The sequence below is a fragment of the Cucumis melo genome, chromosome 4 (assembly GCF_025177605.1).
Source record: "Cucumis melo cultivar AY chromosome 4, USDA_Cmelo_AY_1.0, whole genome shotgun sequence".
NCBI lineage: Eukaryota > Viridiplantae > Streptophyta > Magnoliopsida > Cucurbitales > Cucurbitaceae > Cucumis > Cucumis melo.
The window spans coordinates 34,429,032-34,449,573 of NC_066860.1; the positions used below are offsets into that span (position 1 = coordinate 34,429,032).

General features: G+C 34.5%; 3 protein-coding genes across 5 annotated transcripts; 2 read left to right on the forward strand and 1 right to left on the reverse strand.

The window, feature by feature from the left end:
* The first annotated feature begins 194 nt into the window (after window positions 1–194).
* Window positions 195–4,273, forward strand: LOC103486292 (uncharacterized). 2 transcript variants are annotated; one of them, XR_007820470.1, is made up of 5 exons: window positions 212–535; window positions 640–1,040; window positions 1,969–2,416; window positions 4,026–4,142; window positions 4,241–4,273. XR_007820470.1 is itself a non-coding variant. In XM_008444193.3 (3 exons), the coding sequence occupies exons 1-3, from the start codon at window positions 371–373 to the stop codon at window positions 2,408–2,410; spliced, it is 1,008 nt and encodes a 335-aa protein (XP_008442415.2). In that variant the 5' UTR covers window positions 195–370; the 3' UTR covers window positions 2,411–2,542. The 2 variants fall into 2 exon arrangements, 1 of the variants encoding a protein (XP_008442415.2); XM_008444193.3 differs by lacking the exons at window positions 4,026–4,142; window positions 4,241–4,273 and having other exon boundaries at window positions 195–535; window positions 1,969–2,542.
* LOC103486291 (PHD finger protein ALFIN-LIKE 1-like) lies at window positions 3,999–6,683 on the forward strand. Of its 2 annotated transcripts, XR_007820471.1 has the most exons (6): window positions 3,999–4,142; window positions 4,241–4,273; window positions 4,867–5,089; window positions 5,475–5,595; window positions 5,809–6,260; window positions 6,371–6,683. XR_007820471.1 is itself a non-coding variant. In XM_008444192.3 (5 exons), the coding sequence occupies exons 1-5, from the start codon at window positions 4,049–4,051 to the stop codon at window positions 6,058–6,060; spliced, it is 723 nt and encodes a 240-aa protein (XP_008442414.1). In that variant the 5' UTR covers window positions 3,999–4,048; the 3' UTR covers window positions 6,061–6,293. The 2 variants fall into 2 exon arrangements, 1 of the variants encoding a protein (XP_008442414.1); XM_008444192.3 differs by lacking the exon at window positions 6,371–6,683 and having other exon boundaries at window positions 5,809–6,293.
* A 9,887-nt stretch (window positions 6,684–16,570) lies between these two features.
* On the reverse strand, window positions 16,571–19,508 carry LOC103486290 (jasmonate-induced oxygenase 1-like). Its single transcript, XM_008444191.3, has 3 exons — window positions 18,922–19,508; window positions 17,629–17,962; window positions 16,571–17,054 (listed from the first exon to the last, which is right to left on the reverse strand). The coding sequence occupies exons 1-3, from the start codon at window positions 19,401–19,403 to the stop codon at window positions 16,824–16,826; spliced, it is 1,047 nt and encodes a 348-aa protein (XP_008442413.2). The 5' UTR covers window positions 19,404–19,508; the 3' UTR covers window positions 16,571–16,823.
* Window positions 19,509–20,542: the final 1,034 nt, after the last annotated feature.

A 20,542-nucleotide genomic window follows, 5' to 3' on the forward strand; every position in this document is an offset into this window, starting at 1 on the left:
AATATTTTGTTTAAAATACTATAATTTTATGTTTGGAGAGAATCTTTAACGGTTTAAAGTAGTATTTAAAAATAACTTTTCTGAAAATATGTTAATATTCTCCAACAAAAATTTCAAATTCTATTCGGAATAGTTTCTTAGATAACTGATAAGGGATATTCTTCCAAAAAACTTAATATTGTAAGACTAGTTGTCAAAAACTCGAGACCAGTTTTAAAAAAATCGAGACTAGTTTGTATAATTTTCTCTCTGACATATATTATGTAAATTATTCCAATTTCTGTTGAATGTTTATGCAATTCATAAGCAGAGAGTTGAGTATACCAAATTGCCGAGGCCTAAGAGAAAACGGAAGAAGACGACGGAAAGAATGGGCGTTGATTATTACAAGATTCTTCAGGTTGATCGTAATACTAACGACGAGGACTTGAAGAAAGCGTACAAGAAGCTCGCCATGAAGTGGCATCCAGATAAGAATCCTGAGAACAAAAGCGATGCTGAAGCCAAATTCAAGAAGATTTCAGAAGCTTATTTGGTAAGATACGCGATCTTCTCTTCGATTCCTGTATAACTTTCGCATTGATCTCAATGCCACTTCATAGTTGTTTAATCGGTTCTATTAATTCTGTCTGTAATTAGGTTTTGAGTGATCCTCAAAGACGAGCTGTGTATGATCAGTTAGGAGAGGAGGGTTTAAACTTGAAGATGGGAACGCCATCGCCAAGTGGTTCTTCGACTGGGTTTTCCTTTGATGTGAAAAGTAGTTCCAATGATTTGTTTATGGGGTTGTTTGGTTTTCCGAACCCTTTTGGAGGGATGGAACACATGGCTGATCACTCTCGTGCTGCTGGTTATAGTTTTTCAGATGGTTGGTTTGGTGATAATAGGTATTCTTCCCTTAGACATGGAGTTGGTCTTGGCTCCAATTATATGAGGAAAGGTGCTACAATAGAGAGGACTTTGCTGTGTAGTTTAGAAGAACTATACACGGGTTGTGTGAAGAAGATGAAGATTGCTAGTGATGCCATCGATAATATTGGGTTAGTCACTGCAAGACTTTTCTGAGCTCTCGTTTATTTGTAGTGTAATTAAACCCTGTTCCTCAGTTTTAGATGAAGATTGACTTTATTCTGATGCTATTTTTGTTTTCTTGTGATTAGGATGGTTTATACTCTATACCCTTGTCAATGGTCTCAAAGTTCTGAAGTAGAGAAAGGGGTGCTTAATCAATTATTTGAGAACTTTGCATGTATAACCGTCTACGTTCTTTAGATAGTAAACTTGCCTAAAATGAAAATGGAAGTCGCTTTTAATGCTTTCCTTTTCCTTGCTTCTTAAAGTTTTGTCCCAGCTTGTGTGAATGGGTTAGGAAAATTTTCCAAGAAAGTTAAACGTTTTCATGTGGGAGCGTCTGATGGGAGTAAAAACAACTCTCTAGTATCCAAAAGAGAATTCCAACGTATACTAATCCACTATGTGTCTGCCTAATACTTTATCATTTGTAACTTGTAAGGCTGAAGTAAAGACTCAAGACTGTCTTCCTTTTCACTAGAAGTTGGCCCCTTAGTTTTGGACATATTTTTCATGGAATTTGGCTAAGCACAGACTATATCCTTTACTTTCTCTTTGGAGGCCATCTATTCAGAAAGCAAGCTAAACTCATCTCTTCAACTTAAACTTGGCTTCTCTTTGAAATGGATATGGCCTACTGGCTTAAGTTCCCCCTCACCCCCGCACCCCCGCGCTCTTTGGATGTTTTGGAAGTGAGAAAAACTGAAGGACCTTTGGGATTAGGAAAAGTGCTAAAGTCCCTGTGGGATCATATTTCTTGTCTTATGAGTCATGACCTATGTGAACTTGGTAACTTCTCTTTGTATCAATTAGGCAAGAGCTTTCAGTGTTCATAATTAGACACTGTAACAACTTAATTTTGTTTTTGCTATAATTTTAAGATGCTATTACGTACAGGAGACCTACTACAGTGGATAAAATCGTAGCAGTAGACATCAGGCCTGGATGGAAGAGGGGAACTAAAATTACATTTCCAGAATTGGGAGATCCACATTCAAGAGTAATACCCTCAAAGGTTGTGCTTACCCTTGATGAAATACCTCACAGGGTTTTCAAAAGGGATGGCAACGATCTTATTGCCACCCAAGAGATCACTCTGGTTGAAGCTCTAACAGGATACACTGTGCATCTAACAACTCTTGGTGGTCGAAACCTGATGATTCCGATCGATTCAGTCGTTGGGCCCAGTTATGAAGAAGTAGTCATGGGAGAAGGGATGCCATTTCCTAAGGAACCTTCAAGAAATGGGAATTTGAGAATCAAATTCAACATTATGTTCCCCATCAAACTGACGTCAGAGCAAAAAATGGGGATCAATCAGTTATTAACCTCTTCATAGAAGATGGTAACTCATTCTATTCGTCGTATATATATATATATTTCTTTTTTCTTATAGGGTATTGTAAGAAGTATATTAGTGTCTTTTTGGATGCAATAAAATGAACGAGATGTTGAGTTTAGTAGCTTGAAATTGAATGTTTCATTTCTTCGCAAATGCAATTTATGAATCTGAGCTGGAAAACTACTATAATACTTCCATGTCCCCTCCCAACAACAATTAGCACAAACATCGCTTCTGGTAGCCTGATCATTAGTGGATGTAGACATTCATGACGTGGAAGCTGCTTCATCATTTGTTGTGGTTTTTCATAGTTCTGGTTCTTGTCTTCTGGATTGGTTTTTGCTTTTCTTTGACTAGTTTTACTCATATATTTTGTCAGTGTAGAAATTCTTTAGAATTTCATATGAAAATTAGGGTTAGAATAGTGTGAAAGTAATCTAGAACAAGAATTTGGATGACCGCATCACACTATTCTAGGTCATTAACCACACCTCTAGATACTTAATTTCCATTAAATTTTCTTAAAGAATTTCTATTCTAAGGATAGTTCATGAAAAGTCGGGAATGATATTTCAATTTTTAAAAGTACAGATATATTGAAACATAAAGTTAAGTTAAAAGATATTTTTTATAATTTAGCTTTTACAATATAATATAGAAAGCACTGATAACCTTCTCTCTTGTCCTATAGTATTAGGGAGCATAGAATATTGGCATATTAAAATAACTGCGGACATTCATTCTAAGCTTACCATTGACGTATACTTGGGTTGAAAATTATGATGATCCATTCTGTTAATTTTGGATCTCAAATTCCCTTTTTTCCTAACTAAAATGATTAATATTTGCTTAATCTCTTAGTTTTATCCACGACAGTTTTGAAAATAAATCTTAAAGATTTACTAATGTAAATCAAAACTGGTGCAGTTTTCTGCTAATTTGCTATAATATTTAATCTTTTAAAAGAAAAATTTATATTTATTATCATCTTAGAATTAATATCTTGGTTAAATTCATAGTATTATCTACTCCAAAGTTGGTCTTGATGCTCAAGGATACAAATAGGAAAAATAATTGAGATTTGGAAAAACTTAAACTCAACCATTTTACGAAATCTATAATTAAATAAAAGTTTAAGAACTCAACAAATTTTAATTTTAAGAAGTAAATAATAAAGATATATAAATAGTTTAGGTTTACCCACCTTGTTGACAATTTCCCAAATAAAAGATGCTACTCTAAGTATGAAAGATCAATTACCGAAGGAGAATATATACATTTTTTTTTATAGTTAATCATCAAACAAATGTCTCTCAAAATATAAAAAATACAATAATCACATAAGTGGTAAAAAGATTATAAGAAAAAAGAAAAGTGAAAATGGATAATAGATTAAAAAGTAAAATAGAAAAAGGAGTGGTTGAGGAGGTTGGGGAAATAAAAAGTTAAGGAGTGAGAATAGTCATTAGTAATATTGGTTAACGTCAATGTAGATTCCAACCTCCGGTTTGCGGTGTTGACGTTTTACAAACATGATGGATCTCTGTCTCTTACGCTCTCTTCTTTCCAAAACTCATGCATTAGCATTACTCCTTCCTTCTCTTCTCTTCAGATCTCCTATTTTCTCTTTCCGCCATGGAAATTCCTTCCACCACTCCCAAAACCGTCGAAGAAATTTTCAAAGATTACACTGCTCGCCGTGCCGCTCTTGTTCGCGCCCTTGCTCACGGTCTTTTTCTCTCCCTCCCTTCTCTCTATTTTCTTTTTTTTTCCTTATAACATCGTCTGCATCACTGATTTTCCTTTTCTTCTTCTTCTTATTCTCAGATGTCGATGAATTCTACGGCCTTTGTGATCCAGGTCAGGCGTCTTTCTAAATTCTGCCTAGTTTTCATTTTTGTATCGCCAAATGCCAAATTTCTGACTAGTTTAACGAGCTTTTGATGCATAGTGAGTTTAGATATTGTTTCCTAATCACTTTTGATTACATAGTTTTGGCAATTGCTTCAGGTTAATTGTTTGTTTCTTGAATTTGAAGTTCAATTTTTATAATTCTGCGCCGTTTCTTTCTAGATGATTTTTTTCCTTAAAAAAGTGATATTTACTGTTTCTTTTTAGCTAAATGTCAAATTTCTGACGAATTTAACGAGCATTTGATGCATAATGAGTAAAGTTAGTATGTCCTAATCTCCTTTAATGACAAAGGATTGGCAGATGCTTCAGATTGAATGTTTGTTTAATTTCTTGAATTCAAAGTTCAATTTTTATGATCTTATATCGAGATCCTGGATTTTTTTTTTTACATACACTTACGTTATCTTAATTAGGCAGTAACTGGTGTGTACCACAGTGCATGGATTGGTTTTCTATTTCATTTCTTATCTGAGACCAGAAATTTACTATCGTTTTAGATGCTTCTCATATATTTTTAACTTTGATTACTACATTTTCAGATAAGGAAAATTTGTGTCTATATGGACATCCTAATGAAACATGGGAAGTGGTTCTTCCAGTAGAAGAGGTCCCACCGGAGCTTCCTGAGCCTGCCCTTGGAATTAATTTTGCAAGAGATGGCATGAACAGAAAAGATTGGCTATCTCTTGTTGCTGTACATAGTGATTCCTGGTTGCTCTCTGTGGCTTTCTATTTTGGAGCAAGGCTTAACCGAAACGAAAGGTAAACTGTTCGACTTTTTTGCTTGCGGGCTATAAGTTAGGGAGGTTCTGTTAAATCAAATAGAATTCTTTTTAATTCTGCATTTATGTGAACTTTTATAAGTAATGCCAATTTTCTTTTCTATTGTTTCTTCTTGCATCATATGTAAATACTCTTTCTGACATATAGGTGATAAGTCCATAACCAACTATCGCAACCACACAATTTTCTTTTGTTTCCCAGCTTATCGTGGTTGATTTACCTTACATTTTTACTGTTTGAGTAATTGCGGTTTTAAGAGGATGGAGATCTACTTAACTGTTTATTTAATGTGATTACATAATGATGTTGTTTTCTGTAAAACTATGAACTAACTTTTTCCATCTTACTAACCATATAATGACAGAAAGCGTTTATTTAGCTTGATGAATGATCTTCCCACTGTCTTTGAAGTTGTGACAGAACGGAAGCCTGTCAAAGAGAAGCCTAGTGTAGATAGTGGAAGCAGATCACAAGGAAGCTCTAAGGTTTAGTTATTTGATCATGTTTTTTGATAATTCACAATAAAACTTCATGTGTACAATTTTCTCCTGGGGTTCGGTTCATTGAATCCTGGGGAGGGGATTGGACAACATAATCCTTGTCCGTTGTTGATTGTCATACCATTGTGTAAACAAATTTTGGGGAGAAACTTTTTAAAGCTTCTGAGCACCTATTAACTTGATACGTCTCTATTTTAGAGATCCAACGATGGGCAGGTGAAAATCAACCCAAAACTTGCCGAACAGAGTTGCGAGGAGGATGTCGATGAACACAGTGAAACCCTCTGTGGTAGCTGTGGTGAAAATTACAGTGCAGATGAGTTCTGGATCGGCTGTGACATCTGCGAAAGGTGGTACCACGGAAAGTGCGTAAGGATAACACCTGCCAAGGCTGATAGTATCAAACAATATAAATGTCCTTCTTGCAGCATGAAGAAAGGCAGACAGTAGAAACTAAAAGGCAGACAAACAAATGGCCGAAAAGAACGAACCCCTGGTGATTTAAGAAATTGACTAATGGAGCATAGTAAAAATATTTCTTAATGTATGTATGAATTTGTAGTTTATATGTTCATATTCTCATGGGTATGTTGGATCCTGAAGGTTGACCTCTCGCAAGAGTCTCAACTATATCACTTTATTTAATTATGGTAGTATATATATCCTTTACTTTAGAATGATTATCTCAAGCAATGTCTTGAAGGGTTATGGAAATTGATGATCCACTCTTCTACTTGTATTTCAAATTGTCATATGCTAGAAGAAGAAGAAGAAGAAACCATGAAAGTTATTGGCAACACTTTCAAGGCTACAAAGTGAAGATGTTAAGTGAGAAGTCGTGGTAAAAAGGCAGTGTTTGGGTCCAGCAATACCAGCCAGTAGCTTCAAGACATTGCTCTTCCCCAGCTACAGGTACGGCTCATCAGCCAAACAACCACTATCTTATCAATTAAAAAAAAAGGGACCCCCCCCATTTATTTACTTATTTATTTTAATTATTGTTATTATTATTTTGTTAATGGATCGGATACGTTGCTAAATACTGGCCAACAAATTAGTTGGTGGAGCCTAAAGGAATGGTATGGGTGTAATCTTTCATCAACAGAGATGCACCTGTGGGAGTTGTTTGATCTAAGAATCTTTAGAATATATACTTTTATTCTTGAATTTTTAAGAATAAGTTAGAAAAAGACTATTGAAATAAGACTCGTTTAATATTCATGTATAAAATTTTAAATTGAAAAAGTAATTAAAAGAATTTAACTCTGTTCTCCTTTCATTTTTTATCTCCTCTCCACTTTCTTCAGTTTCCCTTCTCTTTTAACCACGGTAAAACTGTAATTAACTATACAACAATAGACCTTTGATCTTTTATTTTATTTTATTTCTGAATTTACGAAATAATAAAAGTTGAGAGATGTAGTTGGGCCACTGGGCCAAACTTTCTTAAGCCGGCAAGAGTTCAGGCTTCTAGGTTTGTTTTCTAAACCCAGCTTCATGAAGCCCAAATATTCATAATGATCCAAGCCCATTATGCCCACATGTTAGGGCTTCGTGGTTGGCCCAACTGCATAGACCCCACATGTTCTTAGCTCATAACATTACCCAAAGATATAACTACACACATGATCGAGTTTGGACTCAATATTACACAAATATCTAATAGTTTCCAACTTTGATCTCATTTTTTTAAGTTTAGTATTCGTAGGGTTGGGGGATCCAATCTTTTTCCTCTTGATAGAAGGGTTGCTAAACTCAACTTTGTTCCATACAACAATTAGACACTTGACCTACATGTAACTGAATATATATATATATATATATATATATATATATATATATGCTGATGATTTCTTCTTCACCTCTAAAAAGATCTATTTTCTTATTTTTAAACACTCTTCAGCGGCACAATTTCAGTTCTTCAATGCAAGTAGGTACCCAAATGTTTTGCACAATGTAGTGAATTGAAAAATGAACTTTGAATGCAACAATAAATATTACAAAATAAAAATAAAGGAACATTTTTTTAGACATATAAATGTTTACGTTGAAAAGAAAACGTACTTTCCTTCCACGACAAAAGGAAAATGCACCCTTGAAAGGTAATTTATGTAATCAATATATAAATGATATCAATTTTAGTAATCTCAATATATGAAAAAAAAGAGTGAAAAACTATGAAAGAAAACAAGCTTATTATAGACAATTTTTTAAAAAAAATATACAATATACTTTAACTTTGAGTCCATTTGACAAATTTTTTATTACCGAAATTGATAAAATAATAATTAAAAAAAACAAAGAATAATTGAAATAATTAAAAAAAATACAAAATACTAAACTACAAAACTATTCTTTTCTTGTTAAGTGACTAATTAAGTTGTACTTTTCATTCCAATTTTTGCTATCAAACAACCACTTTAGCAACCAATTTCCAAAATTTGAGTTAGGTATGTTTAAATCCAAAATAATAATAAATAAAATATATGGATTCTTGATTTTTGAAATATCATTTCTCCTATGCCTTCTTATGCATTAGCATTCCACTATTCTCCAATACTCTTTGCTTTCATGCATTGACTTTATTATTTCTTTGGCTGTGAAATCATTTTGTTCTTTTTCTAATCTCTTTCTCAACAACTTTGCTTTCTTCTTCTCTAAGTTACGTCTCTTGCTAACACTTTAATTTTCTTCATATGCATTTTTCTCTATTTAATCTCTCTCCAACTAAATTAAATATATATATATATATATATATATATATATATATATATATAGAAAGCTGAGTCATCATTATAAAACATTTGCATTGTAAAACTAAACCTTACTACCATGTTAAAAAAAGTTCCACTTATAATATATTTGTTAGTTCTCAAAAACTAAATTTTTTTTCCATTATTGCCAAGTAAAATATATCCAAAGTTTTATATTACAAGTGGGAATGTGCCACACATGGTAGTAAGTCTTATTTTTATAATGGATTGTTTGAGAAACCAAAAGTAATGCATGAGATAGAAGAAGCCCTAGGCTAGGTTAGTTGTAACACATGTTTTGACCAATATTATTATTTTTATCAAATATTGGTTAATATTATTCATTTGATTAAAATAAATATGTAAATGGGCATGTTTAAAATGATGATAGGCAGAAAGTTGAATTGGTGTTGGGGTTTTAGGTTCCCTACCACAAAATGAAAAAGCATAGGAAAAGTACTTACATAAGGAACTTTCAAAGTAAAAACAATAATATTTGAATAAAAGTAAACTAAACATGCACCCCCCCCCCCCTCCATTATTTGATATATGTTCGATTTTCATGCTAGGCATTTGTAATAATACGTTAACGTAGTTTGTATCAAATTTCATTGTCGAGATGTCGTTTTAGAGCTAAAGTTGACTTGACTTGTTTGAATATTTTTCAGGAAAAGCCATTCAAAATTTGTACAATAACAAACTGAATTTGTCCAAGAGACCAATGCAACTAATGTATTCAATTTCTTGTTTCGATACTAATTAATAGAATATATAAATTACTATCTAGTTGATTAATATACACTTTTTTTTTTGTATTTAAATGAAATAATGCATGACTAAAATTATAAATTAATGCATTTTTAGACTTCGATTATTTTTAAAAGATACTTGTACAAATTCAAATTATAAACTTGAAAAATATATTTTTTTCAGCAAAGAAGTTCAAAAGAAGTATTACATATATGTGAAGGTATACTTGAAAGATATAACCCTAATTTAATTATTGTTACAATTTGAAATTTGATTTTTTCGTTTCAAAGTGTAGATAATTATTCCTTTCTACTGTGTCATTTAAAACTCCAATATTTCACAAGCCAATCATTTTAGAGTTCTATTTTACGTTTTCTTTGAAAATTTTCCCTATATCACATTTTGTCGTCTCTCTAGAGAATTTAATTGATACATATTCCAAGAAATTTACACCCATTATGAATGAATGTTGAATTTTTTTTTAAAATAACCTAATTAAATAATTCGAAGTATTAGCACACTTTTTGAAAATTAAAAAATAGAATTATATGTATTCTTGATATATTTTTTTAAATAATATTTGAATATGGTATAAATTAATTGACTCTAAAATTGGTATAACTATTCTATATATGTACATACAGACATATGTATGTATGTATGTGTGTATATATATATATGTATGTATGTATATATTTATGAGTGTAGATTAGAATATGGGGTAAAGCCAATTGGTGGAGATGGACTTTGTGGCTTTACAAAAATGGAACCCTTATTGCATTCAAAACGTGCTTTTTGACTGCTTCCCTTTGTAGCACCCACACAAACCTTCACTCAACCGACTCAAATGCAAAACTTAGGGTTTGGTCTCAATTTTAGAAGTCACCCTCCATCTTAAACCATTCTTTTGGATTATACAGACGAATTTTTTTTATCATGTGATAATTTGTAATTTTATACTTAAGTAGGTTGCATGTAAATCAATGCCATTTGAAATGCATCGAAGTCATAAGAAGAAAAAAATTAAAAAAGACGAGGAAATGAAAACATACTTAGAAAATGAGAAAAGGCATGACATTTAATTAGTTGGGTTTCAAAGAAAAAAGGTAAATAATTCAAGAACCATTACTAATATAGTATGTTTGAAGAGTCGAAGGGTTTCTGCTAATTAAATAGGTTTCACAGATTGAGCTATGAGCCTCTGTTTAAAATGTTGGAATGACTCAAGTTCGTCCCAATAAGCGTGTCTGATGCATGTTGAACTTTTTCTTGGGTCAAGCTTGGAACTTTGATTTTTTTAATAGATCAATGATAAAATTTATTTTAACAATTTCAAAATCACTCTCACATAATAATACAATTATGTAACAACTATCTTCTATTCCTTTAATTTTTTTTAATCGAAATTTTCCAACATGTTTTATATTAATGAAATTAGAGCAAATATCATGGAGAAGATTATGCTCAAATATCATGGAGGAGATTATGCTCAAATATCATGGAGGAGATTATGCTGTATTTAACACTATTATTCTTCCCTTATTTAACCTTAATTTTGTGTATAAATATACATGTATGCTGTAATATTTGATATGAGAAATACAGAAAAATCAATAAAGTTACATGGTATCAGAGCCCTAATCTGTTTGTCGCCGGAAAACTCTGTTTTGTCCTCCATTCAGCCGTCGACCCTTGCTCATCCTCCATTCAGTTCTCAGCCTCAGCCTCTGTTCCAGATCTTAGATCTCTGCCTCAGCCTCTGATTCGTTCGCCTCAACCATTACTCGCCCGCCTCAGCCATTGTTCGGCGAGGACTAGTTTTGTAGACGAAACTGATACAGATCTACAGATCTCTACGTCTACCTCTGTTCATCTGCTACTCAAAGACATAAATACCCAGATCTCCATCTCTGTTCGTCCGCCATCGTCGACCGTTCCAGCCTCTGTTCGTCCGCGAAGACCTTGCGATCTCTACCTCAATCTCTGTCTGTCCGTCCGCGAAGACCTATGAATTCACGTTGACACGAGCAGACACCCTCACGTTCAAGGTATTACTCACGAACCCACTTTCTCTCCGTCACTTCTGGCGAGCCGTGGCGGTGAAACCCACGAGTCATTTCTTCGATTGGCTTCAAATTGTTGTACCCATATCGTTTAAGGTCCAGATCTGCCAAGTTCCACGTTTTTTAGACACCCACTAGCCCACTAGCCCACTAGCCCACTTCTACCTTCCTAGCCCACTATATAAACCATATAAAATATCACCCCCACTAGCCCACTAGCCCACTTGAGATCTCCACTAGCCCACTTGAAATCTGTGTTCCTGTATTCCTGTATACCACTTGAAATCAGCCGTGAGATTAATTCCGCCCCCTCTGTTCGACGAGATGGAGAAAAATGACGTAGCTCGCCCCATTAGCACCATCCTTGATGGCACAAACTATATTACCTGGGCCCACCAAATGAGGAGTTTTCTAATAGGTCGAAAATTATGGCGTATCGTCACGGGAGATATTACCAAACCTGTCAAACCTATTGTCCATGAAACCAGTGCAGAGGATATTCAGTACATTGAAAGACTTGAGGATTGGGACAGCAAAAATCACCAAATTATCACTTGGTTAGGTAATACTTCTATTCCAGCCATCCACACTCAGTTTGATGCCTTTGATAGTGCAAAAGAACTCTGGGATTTTCTATACACACGTTTTCAGTCTATAGGACTGGCTCATTATTATCAGCTGCACTCTACACTTGTTAGTCTCAATCAGGAAATGGGACAATCTGTGAATGAATATCTCGCCACCCTTCAGCCTATTTGGACTCAGTTGGATCAAGCAAAAATTAGCCCTGATCATATTCGTCTCATCAAAGTATTAATGGGTCTCCGACCAGAATATGAATCCGTTCGTGCTGCTCTGTTACATCGTAATCCTCTGCCATCTCTTGATGCTGCTGTTCAAGAAATCTTATTTGAGGAGAAAAGACTTGGCATTGTCTCCTCCCTGCACTCTGATGTCGCCCTTGCAACTACTCATCTCCGACAAGCTAATGAGACCATCTTCTGTAAGAATTGCAAACTTCATGGTCATAAGTTTGCTAACTGTCCTACTATTGAGTGCAGGTATTGTCACAAACGAGGTCATATTTTGGATAATTGTCCAACACGCCCACCCCGCCCTCCTGGTCATTCACACAAACCCAAATTTTCCCATAAAGCCGGTTCTTCATCTGTTGTTGCTGCTGCTACATCTGACATCACTGAACCTTCGAGTCTTCAGTTGACTGATCTTCATGATTTACTGAAACAGGTGATCTCTTCCCAATCTACTGCTCTTGCTGTCACCCCAGGTACCTCTTGGCTCCTTGACTCTGCCTGTTGTAATCACATGACTTCTGACATTTCCTTATTATCATCTCATATTCCTGTTCAATCACTTCCCCCGATCCACTCTGCTGATGGTAATTCCATGTCTATTTCCCACATTGGCACCGTTAATACACCCACCATCAAACTTTCCAACACCTATCATGTCCCAAATCTCACATTCAACCTAGCTTCTGTTGGTCAATTATGTGATCTCGGACTTACTATTATTTTTTCCTCTCATGGTTGTCAGGTTCAGGATTCTCAGACGGGACAAGTGATTGGTACGGGACGGAAGGTGGGTCGATTATTTGAGCTCACATCCCTACAACATTCTCCTGTGTTTCCAGCCATCTCTGCTCCCGTCACTGATAACACTCTATTTCAGTGGCATCTTCGTTTAGGTCATGCATCCTCTAATAAACTTCGTAGTTTAACTTCTACTGGTCTTTTAAACAATGTTTCTCAGTTTAATACTTTTGATTGTTTACATTGCAAAATGGCGAAACAACCTGCTTTGTCCTTTCCTAAATCTGCTTCTTTATGTGATAAACCTTTTGGCCTAATTCACTCTGATATTTGGGGACCTGCTCCATGTCCTACTGTTAATGGTTATCGATATTTTGTGTTATTTATTGATGATTATTCTCGATTCACTTGGATTTACTTTCTCAGAAATCGTTCCTCCTTATATCAAATATATGTTGATTTTGCAAATATGATTCAAACACAATTTTCTAGCAAAATCAAAATTCTTCGCACAGATAATGCAATGGAATATAAGGACTCTCGTTTTCTTTCCTTCCTTGCACAACAAGGCACTTTGATTCAACGCTCATGTCCTCACACTTCCCAGCAAAATGGACGAGCGGAACGCAAACACCGCCACATTTTAGACTCTGTTCGTGCCCAACTCCTTTCTGGATCCTGTCCTGAAAAATTTTGGGGAGAGGCTGCCCTCACCTCTGTTTATGTCATCAATCGCCTTCCATCTCAGGTCATACACAATATTTCCCCATTTGAACGACTATACGGTACTCCTCCAACTTACTCTCATCTCAAAGTCTTTGGGTGTGCATGCTTTGTGTTATTACATTCCCATGAACATACCAAACTGGAACCTCGTGCTCGTCTCTGTTGTTTCTTGGGTTATGGCACCGAACATAAAGGTTTTCGTTGTTGGGATCCTATCTCTCAACGATTACGTATTTCTCGCCATGTCACCTTTTGGGAACATCGTATGTTTTCTAGTCTTTCTTCATTTCATGCCTCTCTATCTAGTCCGCACTCATTCTTTACTGATCCTTCTACCCCTCTATTTCCCACTCCTGATTCACCATCCAACACTACATCTTGTCCCCCACTCACATCTGAGCTCACTGAATCGCACACTACCTCCGCACTCCCGGAACTCCCATCTGTCCCCTGTGAGGAACCTGAACATGCACCTGTCCGACGATCCACCCGGGTAAGAGAAACTCCTTCTCATCTCAAAGAGTACCATTGTTTTTCTACTATCATGTCTTTAGTTGAACCCTCCTCGTATAAGGAAGCCAGTACTAACCCTTTGTGGCAGCAAGCAATGGATAATGAACTTCAAGCCTTAGCCAAAACTCACACCTGGGATTATGTTGACCTACCTCCTGGTAAGAAACCTATTGGCTGTAAGTGGATTTTTAAAATAAAAACGCACTCTGATGGCTCTATTGAACGATACAAAGCACGTCTTGTTGCTAAAGGATATTCTCAGGAATATGGGATTGATTATGAAGAAACATTTGCTCCAGTAGCTCGAATGACATCTGTCCGTAGTCTTCTAGCCATTGCAGCTGCAAAACAATGGCCCCTTCTTCAAATGGATGTTAAAAATGCGTTTCTAAATGGAACCCTATCTGAAGAAGTCTATATGAAACCACCACCTGGCACTACTCCACCACCACAGAAAGTATGCCTTCTTCGCCGTGCTCTCTACGGCCTCAAACAGGCTCCTCGAGCTTGGTTTGCAACCTTTAGTTCAACCATTACACAACTCGGGTTCACCTCCAGTTCTCATGATTCCGCCTTATTTACTCGTCAGACGCCTAATGGTATTGTTCTCCTTCTCTTATATGTGGATGACATGATTATTACAGGTGATGACCCTCAAGCCATATCTGATTTGCAATGTTACCTGGGTAAGCATTTTGAGATGAAGGACTTAGGAAATCTCAACTATTTTCTTGGTCTTGAGATCTCCTCATCATCTAGTGGCTACTATTTATCTCAAGCAAAATATGCGTCTGACCTCCTCAATCGATCTGGTATTACTGATTCTGCCACTTTCTCAACACCTCTGGATCCGAATGTGCGTCTCACTCCTTTTGATGGTGTTCCCCTTGAAGATCCCACGTTGTATAGGCAACTAGTTGGCAGCCTAATTTACCTAACTGTGACTCGTCCAGATATTGCGTATGCAGTTCATATTGTTAGTCAGTTCATGGCTGCCCCTCGTACAATTCACTTCACTGCCGTCCTTCGCATTCTTCGCTACATCAAAGGTACTTTGGGTCATGGTCTACAGTTCTCCTCCCAATCCTCCCTGGTTCTCTCTGGTTTCTCTGATGCTGATTGGGCGGGTGATCCTACTGATAGACGGTCTACCACTGGCTATTGCTTCTATCTAGGTGACGCTCTTATCTCCTGGCGAAGTAAGAAACAATCTGTTGTTTCCCGTTCCAGCACAGAGTCTGAATATCGTGCACTGGCTGATGCTACTTCAGAATTAATTTGGCTGCGTTGGCTTCTTACTGATATGGGGGCCCCACAGACATCACCCACTATTCTTCATTGTGATAATCACAGTGCTATTCAGATTGCACACAATGATGTATTCCATGAACGAACAAAGCATATTGAGAATGACTGTCACTTTGTTCGCCACCACCTACAGAGCAACACACTTCATCTCCAACCCATCTCTACCACCGATCAACCTGCGGATATATTCACCAAAGCTCTCCATTCTCCTCGTTTCACTCAGTTAATTCACAAACTCAAGGTGGTCTCGACACTCCCATCTTGAGTTTGAGGGAGGGTATTAATGAAATTAGAGCAAATATCATGGAGAAGATTATGCTCAAATATCATGGAGGAGATTATGCTCAAATATCATGGAGGAGATTATGCTGTATTTAACACTATTATTCTTCCCTTATTTAACCTTAATTTTGTGTATAAATATACATGTATGCTGTAATATTTGATATGAGAAATACAGAAAAATCAATAAAGTTACATTTTAAATGCATATGTTGATTGACCATGTAGGTCAATTTGGGTAAGGTTTGAATTTAATGTGGTTAGCTTTTAATTATAAAGTGTAACATTATATTTTAATGCTACAAAAGTTATTGGTAAGAAAAGTGAGAAAGAACACTACTTTAATTGTTGGAAAAAGTGGTCAAGAAACCAAAAACCAAAACCAAAACAAAAAAAAAGAACACTACTTTAATTGACACCTCAACTTTGCTATTGTTAATTTCATTGATTAACAATATATTATTTAAGGGCTACTTGACTAAATTAATTATTTGGGAGAGATATCAATATTTTTAAAAAACACAAAATTGAGAACTTTATAAATATTTTTTTTTAAAAAAAATCATATAATAATTTTCAACATCTAATTTAATTAAATAAATTAATACCAATTGAATTATATTTATTTTGACTAAAATTTTACGACGGTAAATTATTTAATAAATTAATCATAATAGATTTAATCCATGTTTTTTTCTTTCATTATTATTAGTACTATTATTATTTTTTTTTTGAAAAATTGAACTTAAGAAACATTATTGATAAACAATCATATTTTGGTAAAAACAAAACATAATAAAGCAAATCAAATATCAAATCAAACCTTTAGGTAGAGAAACTGAGATTAATTTGTTTGTTTTCGTTATCATCACATTTATGAGTTATGATATATTTCGTAATTTTAGTCATGTCTATGTTGGAGGAGTCAGACTTTTATGTTTCATGACAAAATTATAGACAAAATTATAATCATTATCTGTCAAAATAAATAAATAAAAAGAAAGAAGAAGAATAGACAATAACAATTTTTATTGAAGGGTTTTCACATCAAGACCAAAGGGAAATAGATAATTCTAACATTGACAATGGCAAAGTGGCAAATTTAGAAACAAAGAAAAAAAAAAAGAAAGAAAAAAGAAAAACAAACATAAACAAAATAACAAATTAAAAAGAAAAGAAAAGGTTTTCAACATAATAACTCTTGAATAATTTAAGGAAATTAAAGACTAACAATTAATAACAATTAAATTGATTTAGGATATTTGTTATTGTTGTTTTGAAGTTCCACAAATACCCTTTTTCCTAATGTAAAGTCTATATTCATCAAAGGTCATGGGTGGAAAAAGTGATGGTCTATCTTTGGTGAGAAGCTCCTTGGCTGGTTCAATTATCAAATCACTTTTGGGGTTGTAGAAGAAAGCCAATGAAACTCTTTCCTTCTTTGGATTTACCATCACCCTATGCTTCACACTCTTATATATTCCATTGCTTAGCACCTAATTAAAAAGCAAAATAAAATAACATATTAATCTCGTATATATTAGTAATTTCTATTCGACTAAATATATCACAGCCTATCATCTTCATTTTAGGGTTAAATTGTAAATTTGATCCCTATAATTTGAAAAAAAAGTAAAAATTTTATCCATATAGTTTATAATTAGAACTTAGCTTTTATGGTTTGATAAAAACTTCATTAATATTTCATCCTATTATTAATATTATTTGTGACAGTTTTACCAAACTAGGAAAACTATTGGTAAAGTTTTATTTATAATTAAATTCTTACTTTTAAAATGACAAGAGTCAGCTTTATCATTAATGGACAAAATTGATCCAATCCAAAGAATCAATTTTTTTTTGTTTTGTTTTAAAAGTATTATTATTTATCGATTAGTGTTAATAAATATTGTTACATTAGATTGAGCTTTTATCGTAATTCGGCTCAATCAAGGGCGACCAAATTCAGAAAAGAAAGAGATCTACTCCTTCAATCCTATTCATGAAAGAGTAATATTATTTAAACCAATAAAAACTTATAAAGATAGTAAGATCTACGAAAGAACGAACCTGAATTTGATCACCAATGTTAACGAGGAAGGCATTAGGGATAGGGTCAACAGTGATCCAATCATTTCCTTTGAGAACTTGGAGGCCAGGGACGTTTTGGTCGGCCAAGAGAATGGTGATGCCACCAGGGTCCGAGTGAGGGGAAAGCCCCAAGGTCAAGTCAGGCTGTGGGCATTTTGGATACATATTTGCTCTCATGGAACCACCTATTCCTTTTTCTCCTCCAAATGCATTTAATAAATACTCTTCTTCAAGTCCTAATCCCATTGATAATCCTTTCATTAATTTCACACATACCTTCACCACCTCATCCCCATATTCTTCTATTAGTTTCCTGTCCAAAAAATTAAACCCTTCAATTCATTAGCGTAAAACCACTAGTAAATGAATGGATTAATGTAAATTTGTATATAAGTTATATCATGAACATTCCAAAACAACCCATTACAAGCAGTGGGAAAAATATATATACAAAAAGATAAAGATTCAAAATAGAGACTTTAAATAAACCCTAACTTCAATTTATAGTAAAGGAAAAATGTCTATATTAAACTTTTGAACGTTGAATGTTTTCTAAATATGTTAAAAAAATGAGTTACTAAATAAATCAGCAAACCATAAAACCGACAAAACCAAGGTTCTGTGGAAAGATCATTTGACTTATGAAGTCAATCCAAATCAAATTCTTAAAATATTAGTATAAAATTTTCATGCACCTAGATTCATACTCCTCAATTATTTGCATACAAAAAATAATTTTTTTTAAAGCAAAATTTATCACAAGGTAAAGTATGGGGTTTGAACAATAGATAGGTTGTTAAGTTGGTTTTGTAAACTGTAATGAAAAAGAAATTCATTTATCTACTTAATGATATGGTGCGCTAAAATTTTAAACAAAGCTCGTTTATCTACCCTAATGAGCTTCACTTTAACTTTTAACCATAAAAAGATTGCACTACATGAAATAACAGTTTTATCACTTGAAAGATAGTTGCCAATTTAAGTCTTATTGTTTCCAAAACTTGATTGGCTAGTTCAACTGCAGTATTTTCTTCTTGTTTTGCACTTTAAACACGATGGCCAACGGAGCCGACTTCTATTTGGAGTAATATTTGGGTGCACAGTCAGTGTTGCACTCATCTCGATGCATCACTTTGCAATTATAAAAAGGAAAAAAAGTTCATCACAGGACAATTTGTAGACAAACTTAGGTGAAATTTCAGATATGCGACATGAGGTGCAACGGAGAAACAAGAAAAGAAAAGAGAGAAGAAGAAGAATATGAAAACGTACTTGAAGGAAGGGGGAAAAGCAGGCCATTTAGTTGGATTTCGGAGAGACAAAGGCAAAAAATTGAGGAAAAAGTAATCACTCCAATCCAAAATGGCTTCTTTTTCAATCCCCAACCGGCTTCCATATCCTTCATAAGTCGCCGGAGTATTTGCATATTGTTTCTTCAAATCCAACGGCTGATTAAAAAACTCCTTCCAACTCTCCTTCACACACTCCATCATCTCACCACTTATCCCATGGTTTATTATCTGAAAAAATCCCCATTCTCTACACGCTTCCGCCATCTCCTTCACCGCCGCACCACTCTCCACCTTCTCCATGTCCACCACCGGAATATTCTTCATCTTCACCACCATCGCCCCATCTGGCCTCTGGGACGGCGGCTTCACGTACCTCCCCGGAATTTTACTTATTCCACTCTCTGCCAGCGACTGCACACACACCACCGGCTCCGGCCAACTCTGCAGACAACTACTATTCATTTTTCTTTTAATCTCTTACCTGATTGATTTTAATTCAGTAGTTTCTTGTTTCTTTTCTTCTTTTTGTGGATTTCAATGCTCTTCATTAGTGCACATATTTATAGGAGAAGTTAGAGGGAAGTAGGAAAAAAGTTGGCGTACATATATACACATTTACATGTGATGAAATTACTATATAATTTAGAAAAAGATTCTATTGGCTTTTCTTTGTTTACGGCCCCGTGAAAAACTTGCTTTACTACTTCAACTCAACTCAACTTTCTTTTCCTTTTTTTTCTTAAGAGTAAAATCAAACTCAACTGACAACGTACAAAGGAAAAAGAAAATAAAAGTTAAAATACCTTTTTCATACGAAATTTTACCTTCCATTTTAGTCTACGAAAAGTAAAACTGAACTGACAATTTAAAGAAGAAAAAGATGGTTTCCACGTTTACAATGTCGATATTATTGATACAAAATATTTATGGGTTCTTTTAAGATATAATAGAAATTCTAAAATTGGATTGTTTAATCAAAAAAGAAAAAATCAGGGTTATAAAGTCCAGTGGTAGGGTATTCGACATTTTTGACGAGTACTGATGAATGAATATCTTTTCTTCCATTATTACCATTGAAAATCTGTGAATGATACAAGTTTACAGAAATAAAATTGTTGGACTTTATACATTATTCAAGGGATTTGGGAAAAAAAAAAGAACTTATAAATGTAAAGAGGAATGGAAGAATCCAATCGGGTCGGGCTCGGATATTTTAATGGTACATTATCCGACAAAACCCGACAAAAAAGGGCGGCCGTTTGTTTTTGTTTTAAAGGGTAAAGCAGGAATAAAAAAGTTTTGATCTTTTGAATTATTGTCATTTTAACTCTGAAGTGGGTCCGGTTGGAGGGGAACTCCTTTTTTTTCCCAACTTTCGACATGTCGGCATATACTTACTTCCTTTCATTAGTCTCCAACATCAGCACAGTACCATCATATATAATGAGCACACAGCTTTAAAGTAGTTTTAATGGAATACAACTTCTAATATTTTTGGATATAGTTAGATTTTTTTATAGTTTATAATTGTTATTATAACTACATTCATATATATTTTCTTGACCTTTTGTGTCAAAGGTTGAATTCACCTACTCTACCAA

Excerpts from the sequence above, each read along its gene's own strand:
- LOC103486291 (XM_008444192.3), top strand. The coding sequence starts at position 4,049 with ATGGAAATTCCTTCCACCACTCCCAAAACCGTCGAAGAAATTTTCAAA. Across the intron at positions 5,090-5,474 it reads AGGCTTAACCGAAACGAAAG|AAAGCGTTTATTTAGCTTGA; the intron begins GTAAACTGTTCG and ends ATATAATGACAG. Across the intron at positions 5,596-5,808 it reads GATCACAAGGAAGCTCTAAG|AGATCCAACGATGGGCAGGT; the intron begins GTTTAGTTATTT and ends TCTCTATTTTAG.
- LOC103486292 (XM_008444193.3), top strand. The coding sequence starts at position 371 with ATGGGCGTTGATTATTACAAGATTCTTCAGGTTGATCGTAATACTAAC. Across the intron at positions 536-639 it reads AGATTTCAGAAGCTTATTTG|GTTTTGAGTGATCCTCAAAG; the intron begins GTAAGATACGCG and ends GTCTGTAATTAG. Across the intron at positions 1,041-1,968 it reads GATGCCATCGATAATATTGG|GAGACCTACTACAGTGGATA; the intron begins GTTAGTCACTGC and ends TATTACGTACAG.
- LOC103486290 (XM_008444191.3), bottom strand. The coding sequence starts at position 19,403 with ATGAATAGTAGTTGTCTGCAGAGTTGGCCGGAGCCGGTGGTGTGTGTG. Across the intron at positions 17,963-18,921 it reads GCTTTTCCCCCTTCCTTCAA|GAAACTAATAGAAGAATATG; the intron begins GTACGTTTTCAT and ends TTTTTTGGACAG. Across the intron at positions 17,055-17,628 it reads ACATTGGTGATCAAATTCAG|GTGCTAAGCAATGGAATATA; the intron begins GTTCGTTCTTTC and ends CTTTTTAATTAG.